Source organism: Tyto alba, unplaced genomic scaffold (assembly GCF_018691265.1).
Source record: "Tyto alba isolate M040663 unplaced genomic scaffold, T.alba_DEE_v4.0 Super-Scaffold_16, whole genome shotgun sequence".
Lineage (NCBI taxonomy): Eukaryota > Metazoa > Chordata > Aves > Strigiformes > Tytonidae > Tyto > Tyto alba.
This window is the reverse complement of record NW_024881278.1, coordinates 8,052,434-8,074,567: the sequence shown is the minus strand read 5'-3', so window position 1 is coordinate 8,074,567 and position 22,134 is coordinate 8,052,434. Positions and strand designations below refer to the sequence as shown.

The window sequence follows — 22,134 nt, the reverse complement described above, 5'->3', positions numbered from 1 at the left end:
TTGGGTCACATAGAAGACTGGAATTGTTCTCCAAGATGGAGAAAAACAACATGACTTTGTCTGCAGTCACATCAGCCATTGCTGATGGTCACAATGGCTCCCGTAGTCCCCGTCTAACTCCTGTGCCCTTTTTTGTCCCCATTTCAGTAAATCAAAGATATCAACAGAAATATCAACATCAATTATCTGACACCCCTGACAACTAGTTTCACGCAAGAAACCCTTGCTTGCTCTAACCAAGCAATACAATGCTAACTGCATTGCTGCTTCTATACTGAAAACTTACCAGGAAGGGGAGCGGATACACAGCAGGTTCTTCAAACACTGCAAGGGACAGGTTGAGAAAGATGAAGAAGTAGGTGGCTGTTCGCATAATCCAGTGGTTATAGAGATAATAAAGCCTGTAGAAAGAGGACAGTAGTAGGTTCCACATAGGTGAGGGCTGACCAAGCTTCCCAAACTCTTCATCCCCACAGAGCGCTGCAGCTTCAGTCTTGAAATTTTTTTTTTTTTTTTTTTTGCTTCAGGGAAGGACAATTTTTTGTTTCCTTTCCCAGATGGGCTAAGCCCCATTCAACACACACATTTCACCTTAAACGCAGTTCCCTGCACCCCACCCACCCAAATTTCTCAGCCGGCAGGCAGCGAACCCGAGGTCTCCAAACTTTGTTGGCTGTTCCCCTTGGGACACAGTTGTGGGTGGTTCTCCCCACCCCAGCTCGAGTGCCCCACACCACCGCATGCTGCCTGCCAGACCGACACGGAGCCTGGCTGCGACGTGACAGCGCGGGTGTTTGCGGGGACACGGACCCCCACCCCCCTCACCTGACTGCCTCCGGGGAGGTCTTGAAGGGAATATTTCTGTTGTACTGCGCATCGGAGACAAACGCTGCTGCCAGCAGCAGATCCTGTGGAAAGGGGGAAAAAAAAAAAAAAAAAAAAAGCACAGACAGGAGGTGATGGAGCTCGGAATAAAACTTAAAGCAGGCATTCTAAGGAGCACTATCCACCCCGGGGCACGCTGTGCAAAGGGGTGCCGCGGGAGTGGGGGTGCCGCGGGAGTGGGAGTGCCGCCCCCCACGCCTCCCGCTACCTGCGAGGCCACCTCCGCCATAGCGCGGAGCAGACGCCGCTCCTCCGCGTTGCCGCCGCCTTTAACGGGGGCCGCCGCCGCCGCCCCGGCGGAAGCGGGCGGGAGGCGGGGGCGGGGCGGGAGGCGGGGGCGTTCCGGGGCGGGGCGGGAGGCGGTGTCGGCGCTCCGGGGCGGGGCGGGAGGCGGCGGTGAGGCGGGGATGGTGCTGGAGGCGCTGCGGCCGCGGGCGGTGCGCTGGGCGCTGCTGGTCGCTTTCGCGGCCGGGGTGCTGGCGGGCTGGCAGGCCGGCCGTGCCCGCCGCCGCTTCCTCCGCTGGCGCCAGCGCCGCCTCCAGCGCCGCCTCGCCGCCGCCCAGGAGCAGCTGGAGGCGGCCTGACCCACCCCCCCCCCCCGGGAGAAGCTTCGGTACGTCCCCGTCCCTTTCCCTTCCCCGCCCCGGGCAGCGGGTTTTGGGAAGGTGGGCGCGACCCTCCGGTTGCCTCCTCCGGCAGCTTCGCCCCGCAGAAGCGGAGCCGCCGGGGAAAGGGCGGCGTCCGTGGGAGTGGGGAGAGCGGGGCCTCGCGTCTGCCCCGCGGGTGGCGGGGTCCTCGGCCGCGTCAGACCGACCTCACGCAGCCCCGAGGGCACAGGAACGGCGGCACCGCACGCGTTTCCCTATTTCAAGAGGCTGGGCCGGGTCGGCCTCGCTTTAATTCCGGGTGCGCTGCTCTGCCTTTGCCAAGGAGTGCTGCCGATGCGTTACACTAGCAAAAATCACGCCGTGACGTTCCTAAACGTGTTTATTCCTTGGAATAAGTGAAAGCATACCTTACAGGTGCTTGTAACGGGTGGCAAATCTCGGTGGGACAGTATGTGCGTGAAAAAAAGCCCGTGGGGGCAACTGAGTGGTGAAATAGCTGCACGCGTTGGCCGGGTGAACGAGCAAATGAAATGGAGGACGCTTGCCTTTTGGACTCTGAATTTCTTTTTGCACTTCGGACAAGGGATTGTGGAGGTCCCTGTAGCACGTTTCTTCCTCCCCTCCTCTCGCTGGCAAATTCCAGGAGAGTTTGAGAGAAGGGGGTGCTCCTGCCCTGCGCCGGAGGGTTTACTGCACACTGTGCAGTTTTCAACTATATTACTGACATGTAAAAGTTTTAAAAGTTCCGTGGGAATAATAAAAAAAAACCCCCAACAGTAGTGCCCAGCGCCCCTTAAGGTCACGAAATGCTGATTTGTAGCCAGATAAATAGCCCAGGGGCTTTCTGTGATACCTGGAAACTATGATTATTAGAAAATCAGATATTTGTGGAATATAATTATTAAGATCAATTTAAGATGTTTTAACTATTTAACAATTGTGCTGCAGAACAAATACTGATCTTTTGAGGAATTGTTGGAATAACTGTAGGATAAGGAACTTATAAATAATCTTACTGGAGACTGTTTGGCCTTGTGGCAGGTGCAAAGAAACATAAAGAAGCTGCCAATTAGCAACAAAACCAGACCAGGCCAGCCTTGGAGGACAAGACATACGTGACCACAGGACTGAGTTTGCGCAGAAGTATAAGGGTCAACTGGCGGACACAGTGAAGAAGACTACGAGCCTTCATCTAAAGACCCCTGACGACCACCTGAAGACTCCAACTGACATGCGCAAGAGACATTAACATATGCTAAATGAGTTCCCAGAAAAGTTACGAATATGATCAAAATGCAATGAATATGTATGATTAAGGTAGTATAAATGCTTGTTGGTTTCATTTTCACACACACACGTTAGGAGGAGCTCTCCCTTGTGCGTCCGGAGCTGTAATAAAGAATGCCTGCTTTCCAAAACTCCAAAATTGAGTCTTAGAGAGCGGATTAATTACCACTTTCCGGTAACATCTGGCAGCAACAAGATTTCAGACCCTCGGGGAGGTTCCATGGGTGCGCAGGCCGGGCCCGCACTCGGCAGAGCCGCGGTTCAGCGGAGCCCACGGTTCAAACCGCGTCGGCCCGGCCCGCCTTGTGCCGGCGCTGCCTGGGGCACCGCGGTACCTCGTCCCGGTGGCCCCTTTGCGGCCCCGGGGGCGGCACGGCCCCGCCCATCCCGCCTCTGCCCCCGGCCCCGCCGATCCCGCCTCTGCCCCCGGCCCCGCCTCAGGCGGGCGGCCCGCGGCGCCCACAACTCCCGGCGCGCCGCGGAAGTGACGGCACCTCGCCGCGCCCTGTCGCCTAGCAACGATGTCGGGGCGGCGGGCCCGCGGCCCGCTCCAGCGGGTGCAGCGGCGGAGCCGGGAGCTGCAGGCGCAGGTACCGGCCGGGGACGGCGCGGCGGGACCCGCCCCGCCCCGCCGGCGGCTGACGACGCCTTGTCCTGTGTTGCAGGTGGAGGCGCTGCGGGCGGAGAGCGCGGCCCCGGCCCCCGGGCAGCGGAGAGCCCTTTCGCAGAGGTGAGGCGGCGCCTGAGAGGGGGGGTCCCCGCCCCCCTTTCCATCGCCCGGTGGCCAGGAGTATGTTGTGAAGGGGACCGTCTCGCGGAGTCACAGGATGGTTTGGGTTGGAAGGGACCTTAAAGGTCATCCAGTTCCAGCACCCCTGCCACGGGCAGGGACACCTTCCACCAAATCAGGTTGCTCCAAGCCCCGCCCAACCTGGCCTTGAGCCCTTCCAGGGTGGGGGCAGCCACATCTGCTCTGGGCAACCTGTGCCAGTGCCTCACCACCCGCATAGTAAAGAATTTCTTTCTTACATGTAATCTAAATCTACCCTCTTTCAGTTTAAAACTGTTACCCCTCGTCCTATCCCCACACCCCCTGATAAAGAGTCCCCACCTTTCCTGTAGCCCCCTTTAAGCACTGGAAAGCTGCTATAACGTGTCCCCAGAGCCTTTTCCAGGCTGAACACCCCCAGCTCTCTCAGCCTGTCCTCACAGGGGAGCTGCTCCCGCCCCCCGAGCATCTTCGTGGTCTCCTCTGGACCCCCTTGAGCAGATCCATGTCCTTCTGATGTTGGGGGCCCCAGAGCTGGACACAGCATTGGGAGGGGGGGTGTCTCCCAAGAGCAGAGCAGAGGGGGAGAATCCCCTCCCTCGACCTGCTGGCCACACTTCTCTCGATGCAGCCCAGGACACGGTTGGCTTTCTGGCTCACAGTCAGTTTTCCACCCACCAACACCCCCGAGCCCTTCTCGGCAGGGCTGCTCTCAATCCACTCATGGCACAGGCTGGATTTGTGCTTGGGGTTGCCCCGACCCATCTGCAGGACCTTGCACTTGGCCTTGTTGAACTTCATGAGGTTTGTATGGGCCCACCTCTCCAGCCTGTCCAGGCCCCTCTGGATGGCATCCCTGCCCTCCAGCGTGTCCCTGCACCACACAGCTCGGTGGCATTGGTGAGCTTGCTGAGAGTACAATTGACCTCACTGTCCACATCACCAACAAAGATCTGGTTGCTCTGAAGAAAGCCTCTGGAAGATTCACTCCGTTCCCTGTCACCTTTGCCTCGGAAGAAGGAGCAGCCTGTTCCCTGTACACTCTTCCTTTTTTCTCCTAATTGTACAGATGTCTTCCCTGCCCCTTCTTACTCATCTCTTTTCCAGGCAGAAACAACAGGCTAGCTGCTTCCCAGTCCTCAAGGGCTGAGGTAGTTTTAAGTGAGAACTTGCACATCACAGGTAATAATCAGCTAAGCTGCTGTTTGGGCTTGTGTTGGTGTTTGTCAAGCTGCATGCACATTGAGCTGAGTGAAGGTCTGAGTATCTAAATCGACACATTTCAGTAATCGTGCATGATTTGGGTCACCCATCTACTGAAATTTTAAGAAAATGCTATCTATCTGTCTTGCTTTCAATGCAGATGTATGCAGCTGAAGAAATTGGTGGATGAGAATACAAATGCTCTTCACGATTTGAAAAAAGTGAGTATGGAGACAAATTTGTTAGTAGTTTTCTCCAAAATACATCACGGAGAGCATTTAGAAAATACCAGCCTCCTTTGATTTTAGATGGCTCAGGACAAGAGCAACGCCCAGCATGGCACAATCCCTGATTGGGATCACTGAGATCCATTTCTATTATTTATAAGCACATTTTTAAAGGTTTATTGTGTACAAGTTACGTGCTTAAAATCTTTATCAACCCAACACGTTATAAAATGTTTATCAATGCATTGTATTGGAAGCAGAGAGTGCAGATTTGAAATTTAACATGAAATTTCATCTTGGCAGAGTAAAAGAGCAAGAAAGATGTCACTAAACACGGAGTGACAGCAGCCCAAGAAGGTGAAAGCTCATAAGACATGTGTGGAAAACTAACTTTATAGGGGAACTTTAACTTTGATTCTTTGAGCAATTTGTTGACTTCTTCTTTCTCAGGCTGATGAGCCTGCGCCTGTGGGGAACTATAATCAGAGGAAAGAAGAGGAAGAAAAGCTATTGCTAAAACTCTCTCAGCAGCTGCAGAAACTTGTTCTCATCTTGGATCAGGATAATGTGGCTACAAATTATGCAGTGTAAGTAGCCTAAACAAACACAATCTGCACTTGTACAGAATTGTACATGTACGGTTGGAAAGGACCCTGAGAAATGGTTAGTTCATCCCCTTTCTTATCTTAACACACAGTTAAAAAAGTAGTGCTGACGAGCCAGCTCTTATGGCCTTTGTTTTCTTGATGCAGTCAAGACAGACTTGCTGGAATTTTCCAAGGGTGTTGGTTAATGGCTGAAATATAATGTGGCTGCTGGGCGGAGAGGATGCAATGTGACCTGTAGGCTTAGGGAGGAAACATCATTGGGATTTTGGAGTTTTTTCAGAGCAGGACAGAGAGTAAAACACTGGAGTGAAAATTCTGTATCTGGATAATGACCTTACAGAGAAGCCCATATTGCAAGGCTTTACAGCAATTTCCAGTGGTTTCGTTAAAATAATAATAAAAAAAGTTTGATTCATTTTGGGTAGGGTTGAGGAACATCAGAAAGGTCCTCAAACAGAAGATGAAAATGAAGCAGAGGATGACAGTGAAGATGAAGAAAGTAGTGAGGAGGAAGACAGTGAAGAAGCAGATGATGATGATGAGGATAAATTGTTGGATGATCCAAATGTTAAAGAATGTATTGCAGTTGGAAACTTTAGTGCACAGCAGGAAGGGGATCTCACATTTGCGGTAAATATGTCTCTGTAAACATTTTTGGACTGGAGATAATTCTGTATTAAGCAATAACTATAATTAAATCCTGTGCTTCTGGGATTCAGCTGGTTCCTTGTGGGATTCAGGGAGAAATGGCTTTTCCTGGTGTACGTTTGGCTCAGTGGCATCCAGTGTCCTTCTGCCACCTTCTGTAGTATAGCGGGGTCTGTGGTGGTAGTCTGTGATCTCTGTTGTGGGAAAAATGAAGTTTTTGTGGTGTTTTTTTTTTTTTTTTTAATTGTGCCCAGAGCCATTTTGAAATATTTGGTTGTCTTTTGTCTCTGTCTCTCCTTCTAATGACAAAGAAAGGTGAAGTCCTACTTATACATGACAAGAAGGCGGATGGCTGGTGGGTAGCAGAAAACTCAAAAGGGGAGAGAGGCCTTGTTCCTAGAACCTATCTTGCGGTTAGTGCGCTGCAACCTTCTTCTGTTCTAGTCTCACCTCTGTTGTTTTAGATATAGTAATGATAATATAGCTGCTTAAATTGATCACAGTGCTCACATGGAGACATGCAGCAGTGCTTGCCCGTTCTTTGGGAATAAGACCATGTTTGTATGCGTGTGTGTGGAGATAGGTAGCAAAAGCAGTATTTTTGTGCCTGATGAAGATGTGACATACAAATGCAGAGAAGTTTCTTGAATATGAAAATCATAATCTTTGTCACTAAAGGTCAACTCTGAGGTCTCCACACTGCTATGGACTAGTTTGTGATTTTCATAATTTATATGAAATGCGAGTCCATGTAAATGTTGGAGTATTTTATAATTTAACATGGAAGAACCTTTTAAAAAATGGACTTTCAACTTTTTTTTTTTTTCCCCAACATCACTTACACATGTTAGTTTATGTAATTATGCACATATATATCCAGTGTACAACTGTGGTGAACATTTAAATGTGAATACACAGTTTGGATTGAGTGATCAGGTGGAACAGAGCTTTCCACAATGTAACTAAAGAGCACGTTGAGTAGCTAGCTTTTTACTTCATGATGCTGATGCATTTCTCTTTTTAAAGAATCCGCTTTGCAAACACATTCTCTTGCTTACTTGCAGGAATACTCCAATCTCTTGCTGTAACTGCAGAACTAAGGGCAGTGTTCTGCAGTTACAGTGCTATGGAGTGACAGGTCATTACAGACAGAGAATCTCCTCTTCTGAACTATTACCATGTCCTGTAGCTGGAGAAAGCATTTTTAAGAACAAAACTGAAGAAATCATGCACTTTCCCTTTTGGAATCTGAATTACAGGTCCATAATGAAGATGTCAACAGCCAAGAGGAAAGCGAAGAACACGTAGAAGTGGTGGATGAAACAGCAGATGGAACTGAAATTCAAAAAAGGTAAATGGAGTGATGTGAAAGCAAATAAGTATAAAATTATTCCTCCTCCTTCAATCTGGCAGTATATGGCTTACAGTGAGAATACCTCACAAGGGTATTTGGTTCTTTGCATTTTTCTTTTCAGTACAGCAGTCACTTGCTTTTTTTTTTTTTTTCAGTTTGCAGACTTTGAGTGGGTTTGTTGGGGAGTTTCGCTTTGGTTTGCCTTCCCCTACCCACCCCCCACCCCCCCCTAAAATCAAAGAATGACTGAGTCATGTATCGAGTTATGTTCCAGCACATGAGACAGTCTAGCAATTAGTCTTACTGGCTGGAAATATGTCATTATTAGTATCTCAGATAGATATGATTATTAAGCTGCTGCTATTTGAAAACAAACCAATATTTAGTGCTTAAATTTTTGTCCACATGAGGATGATCTATTATAAAAGTACATTATTTTCTTCCAGAACAGATTCTCACTGGAGTGCTGTAAGAAGAGCTATCACAGAGGTAGGTGTATCTCTTACATATATCTACCATAATGTCAATTATTTTGTAGACAATGTTTGCCTTTTACCAAACACTGTTCCTCATATTTTTAAAAAACATTGGTTTTGATTAACATCTCTATTTTGTTTTTAATTGCAAGAAATGCTACAGAAATGTTCTCTAATGCTTTAGAAATAGACTGCAGCCCAGCAGTGCCTTCATGTGTCTGAATGATGATGCAAAAAAAAATGTCTTTTGTTGTTTTACCACAGTAGTACTATGCCATTTCTTCTTCAAGGGTGTGATTTTGTTCTGTGAGTGGCTGCTCTGCTGCTGCTTTGAAATGGGAGGGGGATTTAACAAAATGGGACTCTGGCTGGGTTCATAAATGAAATGGAGTGAAAGTTCCTGAGGATGGGCCAAACTAGCTTCAGATGAGAAGAGGTGACTGATGCCCCAGGTCTCTGATATTGGTTGTGTGAGAGTTCAAAATTAGGATAGAATTAGCTGTTAAATAGCAGGAATACTAATATCCTTTTTTCTTTCTTTTTTTTTTTTTTTTTCAATAGAATGACACAGTAGAGGTACTGGCAACCCTAGGAGCAGTTCCTGCAGGATTCCGCCTATCCACACTTTTCCAGCTCTTAGAAGAAGGTACAATTTTCTCATAATAATGGTAGTACAGGATTCTCAAGTGTCTGTGGTGAGTTTCTTATTCTCCATTCGATCCTTATGATTGGACTAAAATCAGTATTGCTTAATTAGAATTGGGTAATCTGTACAGGCTATATTTGACCCATCAAATAATGTAAAAAAGGCTTCTTTTTTTCTTCTTCAATTAAGTTTTTATTTGTCTGTGTGAAGTCCTGGGCACACAGAGGCAATGACAAATTTCCCAATGATTTCAAAGATTTTCCTCTTTGGAAAATACTTCCTGTTGACATTGTAGAAAATGATGTTTTGTTGGGGTTTTTTTAATCTTTTCTTTGAGATCTTTTTGAGTCTCTTCACCAAATATATTACATACCTCATGATTTGTTAGTGTTTTTGTTTAAAGCTGTTTCTAATCAGTAGCTCTTTTTGCTAATTAAATTACTGTGCTTCTGGAGTGAACTACTACAGAACACTTACAAATAGTAAAAATAGTAAAAGATACCACCATAATTTAATTTGGACCAGTCAAATACTCAAGTGGACTTTAGCCACATCTGAATTTCAGGAGGTGTTCGTTTTGTGGCAATAAATAGCATTAAAAATGCTAAGTATTTTAAAAATGACTCTTGTTGTAGGCAATCAGTTTCGAGCAAGTTACTTTTTGCAGCCTGAACTTACTCCGTCACAGTTGGCTTTCAAGGACTTGGTGTGGAACTCTGAAAAAAATACTGTGAGTATTACTGGTAAGAGAGCTATGATGCTTTTGGTTTGAGAGAAATGACAGGCTCTCTAGATGTGAATTGCTAGCAGTATTTCATATTGGTGGGTAAATACCGCTGTGAAACAGGTGATGGATTTCGATGTCAATCCAGAGTCCTTAGGCAGTAGATGTTTGCACACCCTGCTCTCTATAGGCAAAAAAATCGGTACAAATTGTCACGTTGGGTATCTTTTAAGAGTCATGTTTCATCTTAAATTTGTGGGTTCCTTCCCTGTCTGGGGTGAAGCAGATTTGCATGGGTGACTAGTCTGAGTTTTAAACCATGAACTTTTGCTAGGCACTGTGAAACCACAAATTTAATTTGTCTTCTTTCATTTTGGCTAATGATTATGTCTTCATTTGCACCATTTGTAGAATATTTCTTCCTTCTCAAACTTTGATAGGACCTTCCGTCAGTCACACTAAAATACTTGTAGCAATTTCCTTAGAGCCTAAAGGCTTATGAAGAAATTTTGCTATTTCTACATAGGCTTTGTGTCTAGTGAACGCTACACCTGATCATCTCAGTAAATAAACACAAACTGCTACCACATGCAGGAGGAGCTGGTAGATTTAATCTTTCTGCTGTTGTCTGTATTTCAGATCTATCCTAGACCAACTCGAGTATCCCTGATTGTAACCTTATGTAGCTGTAAAATGATTCCTCTCCCAGGAGTCAGTATAGAGGTTCTCAGTAGACATGTTCGACTCTGTCTCTTCGATGGCAATCGGGTAAGTTGTTTGGCTGTCAAAAAAAGACAGGGTGTGGATCTTTCAGAAACTTTCACGCTCTGGTTCCTCTGGTATCCAACTCCTCCAGTTGTCTCACTCGGAGACAGAGCATCCCACCCACCCACCCACCCCCAGTCTTCCTCCCAAGCCGCTTAACTTGCTCTCCATTTAGCCTGGGTTGATACTTGCCTGTGATCGCACACTGACATACATACCCTCGCTCCCACTTACAGTCACCGCAGACACGTAGGTCCCCAAGGACCTGTGGTCTGGCTAGTTGCTGGTACCTAGATGTACACACACGCATGTGGATTCAGAATAGAGAGCCCATTCACCCAGAAAAATAGTTATAAATGGAGTTTAATGAGAAAACAGGACAAACTGCACTAATCAGGCTCCAAGCATGTCCAGACATGCATGCTTATGCCTCTGTTTTCCCACCCCTGTTATCCACAAAGCACCTTGATCCCTCCCTTTTTCTGCCTTTGGTTTCTCCCCTGAACATCCCGCAGCAAGTCATGTGCAGTCCCCAAATGCCCTTCCCCTACCTGCCAGTCTCCCACCCCTAAGCAGTAACCCCTGTCAGTCTGGAAGGTGATCCAGCGAGCCACTCCTGCTGACTGGTTGTGATGGGAGTCACACCCAGCCCCTGGGGCTGATGGCTGTACTGGGCAGCCCTGGGAGGGGCTGGGGTGGGAGCTCCTTTCCTCTGAGTCTCTAATTTCGGTTCCCCCCCCCTGCCGTGGTGCTTCTTTGCTCCTTGATGTCTGTGGAGATGAACCTTTCCTGGGCTGATCTCCCCGGTGATGGGTGTGGGAGTAGCTGGGTCAGGGTCATACTCGTATTCCCCCACCTGCTGGTGATCCTCTGTGTTCCTTTGTGTGCATGTGTAGAGCAGCTTTTTATAACAGAATAACGCTGACGATCTGGCAGTTCCCTTTCAGCTGCACTGAATGCTCTTAGGGGCAAAGGGATTATTACTGGTGTATATGAAACAAGGATGGTTGGAAAGTGCTCTGTGTCTTCAGAGAAAACTTCCTCTGTAGTCCTTTAAACTGAAGCCATCTGATACAGTTGAAGAGAAAGCGTAATTTTATCTTTGTTGTGTACAGTGCTGGTTTAATCTGGGATAATACTGCATTTTTTAAAAGCTGCACAGCTTTTCAGAAAAACTTGTCTTAGCTTTTTTTACCACTATCATGCTTTAGGTGCTGAGTAACATTCACACAGTGAGAGCTACATGGCAACCTAAAAATCCTCAAACGTGGACCTTTTCTCCAAGGGTATGTATCTTGCTCAGGGAGTGACGTAGCCAGTAACTCTCTATTTACAGCTTCTTATTCAGTGATGTCTATTACTTCTGGTATTTGTATTGAAATAAAATGTACTGCAGCCAAAAGGAACATCAGAAAAGACTTGCTGAAGTGCATTAATTCAAACTTAACCAAGTGTTTTAGCAAATACACTTTGGAGAAAAGGGCTGGGGGGAAGGAAAAGTAGCAGGGGGGACTGGTGATCCACTTAACTTTGAATCAGTATCAGGCACATGCTGCATGGTGTTCATGAAGAAAGGAAGAGACTAGCCACTTCGCATGTGAGCTTTTGCTTTGATTTCATTAAAAAACAGAGCACATGCTTTGTCCCACGTTTCAGGTGCCATACAGGGCCACACTCACAGCAGTAGTGTTGTTAGCCCAGTTGTTGCTGTGTTCTTGCAGGGAATCAGGTGCTTTTTGACATGTAAAGTTCTTTCGTAGCGTACCTTGGTAGCATAGCTGTGTTTCATGGTGAGATAAAGAATAAAGGGAGCAGGGTTTCAACTGAAATTGGTTCTCTACTCATAATCTTATTTTCCAGGCAGTGGGATTGAGTCAGATTTTATGTGAATGAGTGATACGTTCAGTGGCCTTTAAAAATCAGAGGGCTTTATTGAATAGGTACATTCACCTTTTTTTTTTTTTCCTTCCCCCCTTCCCTGTATTAGGTAACGGGCATTTTACCCAGCTTGCTCGATGGTGACTGTTTTCTCAGGTCCAACTCTCTGTCTTCAGACATTGGTATATTATTTGAACTTGGCATCACTTATATTCGCAATGTAAGTATGTAAAGTTGCAGTATAAACCATTCCAAGCACAGGTTTATAAAGCGAAACAGCTGTCCCATATTCGATGTTAAGCTGCAGGATCCCAGCAGCAAACTGTGAGATCCAAATTTAGCTGAACTTTTCCTAGCTTACTATAAGATTGTCAGGCTGCTGGGAGGGAAGAGAAAGATGCTGGGTTTTGGAACTTTTAGTTTTAGTCAATATTTAAAGAATAAAAGACTTCCCGACTAGTGGACATGAATGTGCCTTTACTTATGCTGAAGTAAGTTCTGTTAGTCTGCTGAAGATCCCATGCAAAGTGATTGCAAATAACCCATTCTCTCTTCACTCCTGCATTATTTTTTTCTTTGTGATTTGTTTCAGAATATTGTGTTATATAGTTTGGAAATTAAAATTTTAACTATTTAAATAGTATGGACACTGGTTTCTAGCTGCAATTGATACAGATATATCATCCTATCCAGCTAGGATATGCTTCTGAAAAGTACAACGGGTAGGAACACAATAGATGGTAAAGCCCCTAAGAACTATTGTAGTAGAAGGTAGATGCATGCAGGAGCATAAGAAACACTAATATTTGGAGGATACAGTGGCTTTTTGGAACAGGTCACTGTTCTGGGAGATCTCAGCTCTCTTGTCTACAAGACTGACTGGGGTCTTGCTGCCTCTTTCTGGACACTTACATTTTCTTTATGGTCGCAATCGTCCTCAGGTGACTCTTGGCAATGAAGTAAATCATGGGTGAAAGATGGAAAGTGGGGTAACCACAAGGGTTAGCAAGCAGGGTATTAAATGGTGGGCAATAGAATTCTGAAAAGATGGATAGAGAACTCGCAAATTGCTGTATTTTCTCTTTCACTAACACCTGTATGAACTTAGGGCGCAAGAGGGCAGTGCCTGTGGAGGTGTGGAGGAGAGCGAGGCTGATAGCGTAGTGAGGCTGCAGAACTGTTGTGTGGGAGATAAGCAGAGTGTACATCTGTAGGGAACTGGGCTACCCAAGACCTGGTGGTGAACAGCGTGTTGGTAAGTGACAGTTCACAGAGACTTAGTGGGGCATAATGACCCTCCTCATGCCGACTGCGGTAGTTGAGATTATGTAAAGTTGTCTGCTTCTGTTTAGGGAGTAGGTTTTAAATGAAAGCGGAAGTGCTTACAAGTTCCTACCTGTTACTAGTGCTTTTGGGGTCTGGAAAAGGATGGGTGGGCCCAGAGGATCAGCTCCCTTCCCCAGGCACGGTCTCTGGTACTGTGACTAACGCCTTCCGATGCTCAAGGTCACTGGCTTGGAAACTCTTGACTCTGGAATCAGATGGGTAAATCCTCGGGGTAAATTTTTTCCCCTCCTTTCTGTCCAGCATTCTTTAAAGCATCAGTGCAGGTTTGGGGGTTCTTACGTTTCTATCTGTGCATTTCTTCTTTTTTTCAGGGGCTTGATATACTTCTGTTTCCCTTAAACGTGTATTTCTTGGCTTTATAAATCCTTGTCTCTTAAATATGTTCGTGGACAAGCAACTTCAGCTTAACGGTGTGTGCTGTTTGGTAAACATCTTCAGACACCTGTGGATGTGACATAGTCAGTGTTTGCTTACCAGAAATCCGAGGCTTTTACCATTTTTATGTGATTATTCTAAATAATTGTTTGTGGTTCAGTTGCTCATTCTGATTCAGCTGCTCAAATTACGTTTCTCTTTTTTTCTAGGCAACACATGAAAGAGGAGAGCTGAGCTGTGGCTGGGCATTTCTGAAGCTTTTTACTTCTAATGGAATGCCTATTCCTTCCAATTAAGTTTATTATGTTTTCCTTCTCTCTCTCTCTCTCTCTCTGTATTTATATATGTATGTATTTACAGATATTTTAGGCTAGGAGTAAAGTTCCTGTTTCATCCTTATACACTGAGAGGGGCAGGTGTAATTCAGACTAATGTGCAGGTTGTACTGGGTCTATCAGTGAGAATGCTGGTCCTGCTTCCACAGCTAGAGTATGTTCTACTAAGTTTGTGTGGGAAAAGTACATTCAGGTTTGAAATGTTGCAAATTAGTAGGTGTGGAATATAGAAAAAAAAAAAAAAATTGGAATTTTAAAACTATGGAAATGTCTGAGTTAATAGGTAGTTATTGAAAGTTTTGTTTATATAAGATAGAATCATTGCCTAGATTGAAGGTGGCAATGACCTTTTTAATTCTGGCCTCTTCTTTATGTGCACTTTGCTGTATATTCCTTTCCCACTTAAAAATTGGTTTTCAAGACTTGGAAGCAAGTAAGAGTTGTTGTGAATGAATCTCTTATTGTTCACTTGGGGAATATGAATAAGCTTATATTTTGCCATTGATTTATGATTATTTCATGGGTCCAACAATCTTAAAGAAAAATGTACGTATTTCTATTGTATTAAATGTAGGAAAGCTTTCTGTTAATTTACAGGAAAGATTCACTGTAGATCAGACTTGCAAGACTTGGGTTTTACCAAATATCTATAGATATAGATGTGTATTCTGAATATATTTGGATTACACAGCAAAAATAATACCCACGGGAGACCTCTACTGTTCTATAAGTCTCTAAATCTCTTCTAAATCTGCTCTCTAATATTGTTTTTCTATTCCATTAAGTTAAAGATGTTATCTAGAGAGTGAAATTGCATGCTTGCTTCAACAGTGACTTACTCTTGTCAGAACTGGGATTACATTATTCTTCAGCGTTTTAAATCTTCCATATCTAAAATTTGCTACACAAGCAGTGACTCCTTGGAAACAGTTTAGTGAAATAATTGCTAAATTTCATATAAGAAAAATATTGGAGTTGTGTGGAAAAGAGTCGGTGTTTCTAATTTCTTTTAAAATAATTAAGTAGTTTTCCAATAAAATACAAGTTTAAAATTTACCATTTGAGGTTTGGTTACTTAGTAATTATGTATAGTCCTTTCATATAAAATACTAGTCATAACCTCAATCACTGTGTCCATTTTTGTTTGAGGTAACAGGTTTCTTTCTTTCTCAGAGACTGATTGCAAGAACACATACCTGTACATCTTTTCATTGTAACTATGCTGCTCTTCTTCCACAGGATGTATGAGCTGCTATTAAACGGCGGGACTCCCTACGAGAGGGGTGTTGAGGTTGACCCATCAATATCAAGAAGAGGTGTGGTTTCTCCTAAACATTACATAAATGAAATGACACAACCACTGCCATACCTATTTTACAACAGGCAGTGCTCGGCCAGCGCAGCTTCTGGCTTGTGTGTTCTCATTGTGCGTAAGAGAGGGTTGAGTGTTAGGGCTGGTGGGATTCAGAACTATCTGCTGGTGCTGAGGTGTCTGTCATTTCCAGTTTCTGCAGTTTGAGGGCTAGTTCTGAGAAACACGTTCAATTATTTCTTTAACTGCACTGAACAGTTCCTGGCTGAGGGGTGATGGGTGGTACAAGGCTCAGCAGTTACACCGCCTTGAAGCGTTCCCAAGCCAGGCTTTTCAAGTCCCATCTCAGCAATCCCCTATCACTTGCACACAAGTTCTGCACGTTCTGTAGCATATTTATGCACAGCTGTACAGGTTCTTCCCTGCGGGGTTGCATAAAGCTTCCCTCAGAGTCGGGTCAGGTGACAGACCACCTGTGTTTTAAATGAGGGTGGCCGTGGCTTTCCTCTGGAAGCATTAGTAACATCCGTTTGCCAGTGACACATGCTGCAAGCTACACCAGACCTTTGCCTTTTGGGTTTGGACACTTGCTTCCACATTACTCCACGTGTATTATGACTCCACCACCCTAGAGAGAGGTAATAGCTTATGTTAGACCAAATGTTGATATAGCTGATATGTTGACATATTTTCACTTCCTCCTGGTTTTTAGACCATCCTTAAACCATTAGAGTTTTAGCGAAACGTCTCTTGACAAATTTTAATGTCCATTCTTGTAATATAATTCTTAATGTTCTTTCAAAATGACCAATTTCACGTCAGGTATTTATTTCTTAAGCAGGCAGTGGTGTTTTTCATCAGTTTATAACACTGAAGAAACAGCCTGTGCTTGTAGTGAAGCTGAGGTCATTAAGTGTGCAGTCAAAAGACATCCTGAAGTAAGTATGCATGTGTGCTGCCATGAAATGAAAAAGTATTTCAGATGGCCTAGAATGGTTCCAGAGATCTCAAGTGTTCCCCTTCCCTGGAACCCTGGCTATGGAAAAATCTGAGCATTGTATCACCTGCGTCTTGTACTTGACCTCTGTTTGGCACCTAGAGCCATTTTGTTGAAAACAGCTAAAAAGTCTTCTAAGTTTAGACAATAGTGAAAACAGCAACAGCAGGAGTCTGGCTGTTATAGCTGTATCGGTGTACACCTTCCAAAGTTGTGATAGATTCATGGAGATGCCAGTGTGAGCTAATAATCATCTCCACGAGGTTGTTGTTACCCTCAAGTTTGATGAACAGTGGGAGTAGGAACAGTTTTCAGTAAAAATTTCAACCACATGTTCTCTATTTTCCCAACAGCTTGCTACCAGAAACATTCATTGGCAGTATGTGCTACATCCATATCTTGATATTTTATCGACAGCTACTTGGTGATGCACTCCTGAAAGACAGAACAAGCACACAGAGCACAGGTAAGGATTGTGGTTGTGGAGAAGAACTCGGGACTGGCGAGCCTGTTGGAGAAAAAGCAGGTTCCTGAAGGGAATTGCTTTCTCTGACCATCTCACAAGCTTAGGAAGTTGTGCTCCCTGGGTAGAGGATTTCAGTGCTTTACCTTTGTCTGCAGGTGTTGTTTGCATTTCAAACTAGGAATATTTCAACTCGCATCTAAGGTGTTGCCCTGTTTGACATCAGTTCACAGCGCAGGATGCAAAACCCACAAGAATAGCTTTGTTTTCTGTGAAGTATGAATGCAGTGCTTTCAGATAAATTCTCATTGGGAAAAGAAAAAGCCCTTGTGGATAGGTAAAGGGGTATTTCTAAATGAATAAATGAAATAAATAATGAGATAAATAATGAGCAAATAAAGGTAAAGGATTACTTGGAAGGGAACTGTTTCCTTTTTACCACCCATGCACTGAGAGGTTAGGCATGCACACAGGTTTACTCATTCATTTCTAGTGTATGCATCCCTGAGTTATAGAAGAGATTAGGCAGATGTTTTTGTCATTGAGGCTGTCATCCTCTTTTTAATTATTATTTACTTATTGGCTAATGCAGCAGGGAGAGAGGGAGAATGAAATGGAGGAGGTCTGGGTTTAGAACTCAGTACCTTGCTCTGATTCTGCAACTCTGTCTTATTCCTTCCACATCTTCCCTTCAACAGAACTGTAATAGTTTATTCCATTTTAAGAATCAGTTTGAAATATAGAAAAATTACAGAAATAAATTTACCTATGCACTAACTAACATGTTAAACTTACAATCTTTGGCTATACTTAGGCATCTGAATTACAGGTTCATCTTTCAAAGATGCTCGCTCCCTTCCTGATTTTCTGAACTTTAACATACATTCCAAGTATACTGATTTCAGTATCTGAAAGCCAGGCCCTTTCATAAATTAATGCTTTGTTTAATAAACTTATCAGAGAAACAAAAATGCTTAGTTTTTAAAGGCCAGTGGAGAACTGCCATGCTTATTTGATTTGGTCTTTATAACGCAGGACAATAGATCAGGTTGATGACCATTCCTGGAGTTAAATGGCAGCCATTTGGATTCAGATTTCATTTGAAATTATTTAAAGGCTTTACCCCAGCATTTCCGAAGTTGTTCTGGTAGCCATTTTCTACTTTTTTTCTGGTGTAAAAAAATAGGATTTCTCTTATTTAAAAATCAACTATCACTTTAGAAATAGGCAACTTAAAACATCTGTTATATTTCACAAAAGTAATCACTTCTGGCTTGCTTCCCTGAAATGTCTTGTTATTAGTAAAGGGTTAGTGTTTACTAAACTTTCCATCATCTTCAACATGAAGAAACAACAGCACACATTAAATACTTAAAATCACAAGAGAAAGAAAACACTTCGGCCAAAATTCCTCTGTATGTCACTTGTAGCACCCTTATAATCTCATCTGCGATCTCAGTAACTAAAATAGCAACAGGACCCCCGTGCCCTGGGGGCTCAAGATTTGCTCTGTCTTGTAACAGAGCGCTTCGATTCCTGCGGTCACCGGAGGCAGCTCAGCCCTGCCCGAGTCTGACACCGCCGGCGGGTTCAGCTCAAACAGGAGACCCAGCCACCACGCGGCAGCTCACCTGAAAGGCACGCAGGAGACCTGTCCAGTTTGGTGATGTGCCCCATTTCGTCCATTTACTATGCCACTTGCTACCCTGGTATCTTGAAATCACACACAACACAGGCCAGATTAAGGCAGAATGAAAGTGTGTTTATTCACAACATCCAAATCAAGCGGCACAATTTCAGATGTTTGTAAAAAAAGACAGGTGCAGAAATGAGAAAAAAACCACCTCAATCTACCCTTAGGTTAAATCAGCAAGGTCTCTTGCTTGCTGGCTTCTCCTCATAAACCAGCACTCAGTTTTTGTGTGTTTCTCCTCTCTCAGGTTAACTGTCTTGTGGCCACTGAGAGTTTGCTACAGTTGAAGAACGCAGTTGTGGGAGAGCTTTTCCACTTTCCCTGCTGCTCTGGAATACTATTGCAGCTAATTTTCAATAGTATTTCCCCTTTGGAGGGGATGTGTTGAATACCTTGATGTGCTGATACCCTGAAAACCATCCTCTTCCTTAGCCTTGTTTGTTTTCTGTTTCAGATTTAATCTGTAATCCTATTTTAGCAACTTTCCCTCAACTCATGGATCAACCAGACCTGATGGATGCACTTCGGGTATGTTACCTATGTAGCATTCAATTACATCTGACGTGCCAGGATTTCCAGATAGTTTGCAAAGTTTGAGCTTTTTTTATCCTGTGAAAAGATAAATGGAAAAGCCAAGGTTTTATAATTGTTTGAAATACATGCAGATCTCTGCAAGAGAACACCCGGGTACGTTCAGAAGGGGTGCAAAGACATGAATGTGCTAGTTTGAGCACTGCTAGCCACATCGCCACAGCAGGAGAGTGCTCGGGTGGAGGAGCTGCCCTAGTGTTTGTCTGGCTTCTAGGACAGGGCTGCTTTCACGACAGGGAGGAGGTGATGTAGCTTCTGCCTGGCAGGACAGTGCTCACTGTCGTTACGTGGCAGCCCCTGGCAGGTGTCCTAGGACCACACAACAACAGCTGAGCTATTTCTGCCTCAAGGACTCCACTGTTAGTTGTCAGCCTTTGGGGTTAGGCTGGGTTTCTCTGTGCTTGTAGGGGGGGGGGGAGGGAGGGGAAAAGCAACCTTGGTTGTGACTGATTTTTCTGACAGGTGGATCCCCTTGATTTCATTGTTACAGCTCTGATAATTTCAAATCTCCAAATTGTCACACCTGTAAAATTTGGTGGAGTGGCTGTTTGCCTAAATCAACTAAACTGGCACAAGGGAGGAGTGGGGAGTGTGAGTAAGAGGGGAACTGCAACAGGAGCTTAAACTACTGTGGGATTGCAGTAAGAGATTTTTGCAGCTAAAAATGGAATTGCTTTAGAGCTCCACAACCTCAGTGTGATTTGACATTTCATTTCATTTTAGAGCGCTTGGGCAGACAGAGAAAGAATGTTGAAGAGATCTGAGAAGGTATTAAATTACAGGTTTTTCTTTGACATATATTCAATCTATGTGAACTAGAAGCTTTCTCTCAGTGTTATTGCTAGTTAACTTTTCCTCTTACTGCACGTTTATTTAGGAAATGTCGATATGCTAAATGCAGTTCTTAACATTTCTTACCCATAACAGTTAACTAGGCAAAGGATATGAAATTAACTTGTAAATTTTTGTATATGGTTGTTAGTGGGGAAGCTGTTGGAGGTTCATACCCAAAGGGTGGCTCCCTTTCATGATGTGCTTCCACTACTTGGCTGGTAAAATGTTTCCACTGGTACAAAAGGGGCTGTGTATGTCCACAAAATTAATCTTCCCTTCTCCGCCCTCTGAGCTCCAGTCCTCCCATAGTCTGCCTGGAAAAAGGCCCCCAAATTCTGCAAATCTCCCTGTGTCAGACAGTTGTAATCTCCCATTTTGGCGTGTAGACAGCTGGAGAAGAACCAAATTGGCCATGTCACCAGCCTTACCTGCACCTTGTCCTCCCTCCTATCCTCGGGACAAAGAGAAGCTGTAGGTAGCCGAAGGAGAAATGCATTGGCTTGTAATCCAAAACACTTCACTTCTTGGGACCAGCAGCAGGATATTTAATTCATTGTGCGTGCTACTGAATAGATACAGAAGGAGATCTCCCCGTTTACGCAAACAAAATGCAATGCTGCTGAGTCGCTTTTTCAAAGCCATTCATCCAAAATGAAAGATGATCTGCTCAAAGAATTAGTAACTCCTCGGTATCCCAGAACCATCCAGTTTTACCTGATTTGTCATGTGCCACTCCCACCGTAGGATTGCTGCCTGGCGAATTCTTACTCCTCCTTGCATGGTTGTGTGAGGCTTAGCTGCTCAATCTCCTGCTGAGAAGGGAACTGTTCAACGCCAGTCATAGCACTCACTTTTCTGGAAGAGTCTCAGTGGTCAGAGTTTTCCAGAAGGCAGTGCTCTGTGTGCATTCTCCTACCATGAAGGGTTTTTTCTAGAGTGCCTGGGGAAAATAAGGCGCACCAGTCTTGTTGAGTTAAAGCAGTTGAGATCTTTCAGTTTTTGAGAATAGACCAGGCTGATTCTGAGTCTCTGGGTTTTGCAAATGGGTCTTTACAGAGGAGGGCATAATTCTCACCGCACACAGAATGTCCTGCCAAAGTGTGAAATAACAGTACTTACGGTGTGGCCTTACCTCCTGCCAAGAGCCACGCGCCACGCGCAGCGTGGGATTGCTGCAGCTCTGCCTGGGGCAGTAGAGACACCAGTGGAGTTTGGGCTTCCAAGGCGAGGAGGACGTGGCGCTTCCCTGGCAGCCACAGCAAACAGTGCCAGTCTGTACCTGCAGAGGCTGTGGGGAACAGCTGTCACACACTGGTGTTTTTAGGAAGAAATATAAACACCCCGTGAGCTCTCAGGGACCGCTGCAGAGATTGCTGTTGTGTGGTAACATGCAACAGTAGGTGGGTTGGAGAGCAGAGCTGTTGATCTGCAGTTCATATAGCATGGTTCTTGGTGGCGACTTTGAGGCTCATCTACACTAGCTGATGTGTGTTCAGGAAGGTCAGATCTCCACCCATTGTTTTCCTGGAAACGGGGGGGCTAGTTGAATGTTTTCTTGTTTGGTTGGTTTTGTTGTTTTTTTGTTTTGTTTTGTTTCTTTTTTTGTCCGTCCTTGTATACAATGCTTCTGGAGAAGAGCTTGGCAACACCACATATTTGCACTGAAGTATTTTCAAATACTCTTCTCTGCAGAGAGATCAAGAATTTCTGAAGTCTCTGTTTGTCCTGGTGTACCACGACTCTGTCTTTCCTCTGCTCTACTCCACTTTCCTCCCTGACTACAAGTGGGCTGAGGAAGAGTCTGAAGCATCTCGCTGGAAGGTGATTGCTGACTTCTTGAAAAAGAGCCGTGAGAATGATGGTGCCCTTCAGTATCTGCTGTCATCAGAAAACACTCACAAAGCCTTCGATATCTCAGAGGTGGCTTATGATTTCTTAGGAGAAGTGAGAAAAAACAATCCTGGAGTATGAATGTATTATAGAAGAACAATATGAGCTACGTAAGAATGTGGTAATAATATAAATAAATTCTTATGAAAAAGAAACCGTGTGTACTATCTGAATTGTCATGAGTATTTTAACATTTTGAGATACTAAAATTATTTTATC

At 44.6% G+C, this 22,134-nt stretch overlaps 3 protein-coding genes across 4 annotated transcripts in view; 2 read left to right on the top strand and 1 right to left on the bottom strand.

The window, feature by feature from the left end:
* The window catches only part of BUB1 (BUB1 mitotic checkpoint serine/threonine kinase), a 31,639-nt gene extending 30,451 nt beyond the window's left edge, over positions 1 to 1,188 (bottom strand). Inside the window, exons 1-3 of the mRNA XM_042789640.1 lie at positions 1,094 to 1,188; positions 826 to 908; positions 287 to 401 (exon numbers count right to left, since the gene is read on the bottom strand). Coding sequence (XP_042645574.1) covers positions 287 to 401; positions 826 to 908; positions 1,094 to 1,114 — 219 coding nt within the window. The 5' untranslated portion in view covers positions 1,115 to 1,188. The remainder of the gene's footprint in view (positions 1 to 286; positions 402 to 825; positions 909 to 1,093) is intronic.
* Positions 1,189 to 1,258: 70 nt separating this feature from the next.
* Positions 1,259 to 2,919, top strand: MTLN (mitoregulin). Its single transcript, XM_042789632.1, has 2 exons — positions 1,259 to 1,498; positions 2,535 to 2,919. The coding sequence occupies exon 1, from the start codon at positions 1,293 to 1,295 to the stop codon at positions 1,467 to 1,469; it is 177 nt and encodes a 58-aa protein (XP_042645566.1). The 5' UTR covers positions 1,259 to 1,292; the 3' UTR covers positions 1,470 to 1,498; positions 2,535 to 2,919.
* Positions 2,920 to 3,287: 368 nt separating this feature from the next.
* NPHP1 (nephrocystin 1) lies at positions 3,288 to 22,070 on the top strand. Of its 2 annotated transcripts, none has more exons than XM_032989476.2 (20): positions 3,288 to 3,370; positions 3,446 to 3,510; positions 4,913 to 4,973; positions 5,430 to 5,566; positions 6,013 to 6,217; positions 6,547 to 6,648; positions 7,495 to 7,586; positions 8,036 to 8,078; positions 8,627 to 8,711; positions 9,347 to 9,441; positions 10,075 to 10,203; positions 11,412 to 11,486; positions 12,188 to 12,298; positions 14,010 to 14,092; positions 15,375 to 15,451; positions 16,289 to 16,385; positions 16,798 to 16,910; positions 19,055 to 19,128; positions 19,915 to 19,959; positions 21,718 to 22,070. In XM_032989476.2, the coding sequence occupies exons 1-20, from the start codon at positions 3,302 to 3,304 to the stop codon at positions 21,994 to 21,996; spliced, it is 2,037 nt and encodes a 678-aa protein (XP_032845367.2). In that variant the 5' UTR covers positions 3,288 to 3,301; the 3' UTR covers positions 21,997 to 22,070. The 2 variants fall into 2 exon arrangements, with proteins under 2 accessions (XP_032845367.2, XP_042645214.1); XM_042789280.1 differs by having other exon boundaries at positions 16,286 to 16,385.
* The last annotated feature ends 64 nt before the right edge of the window (positions 22,071 to 22,134 follow it).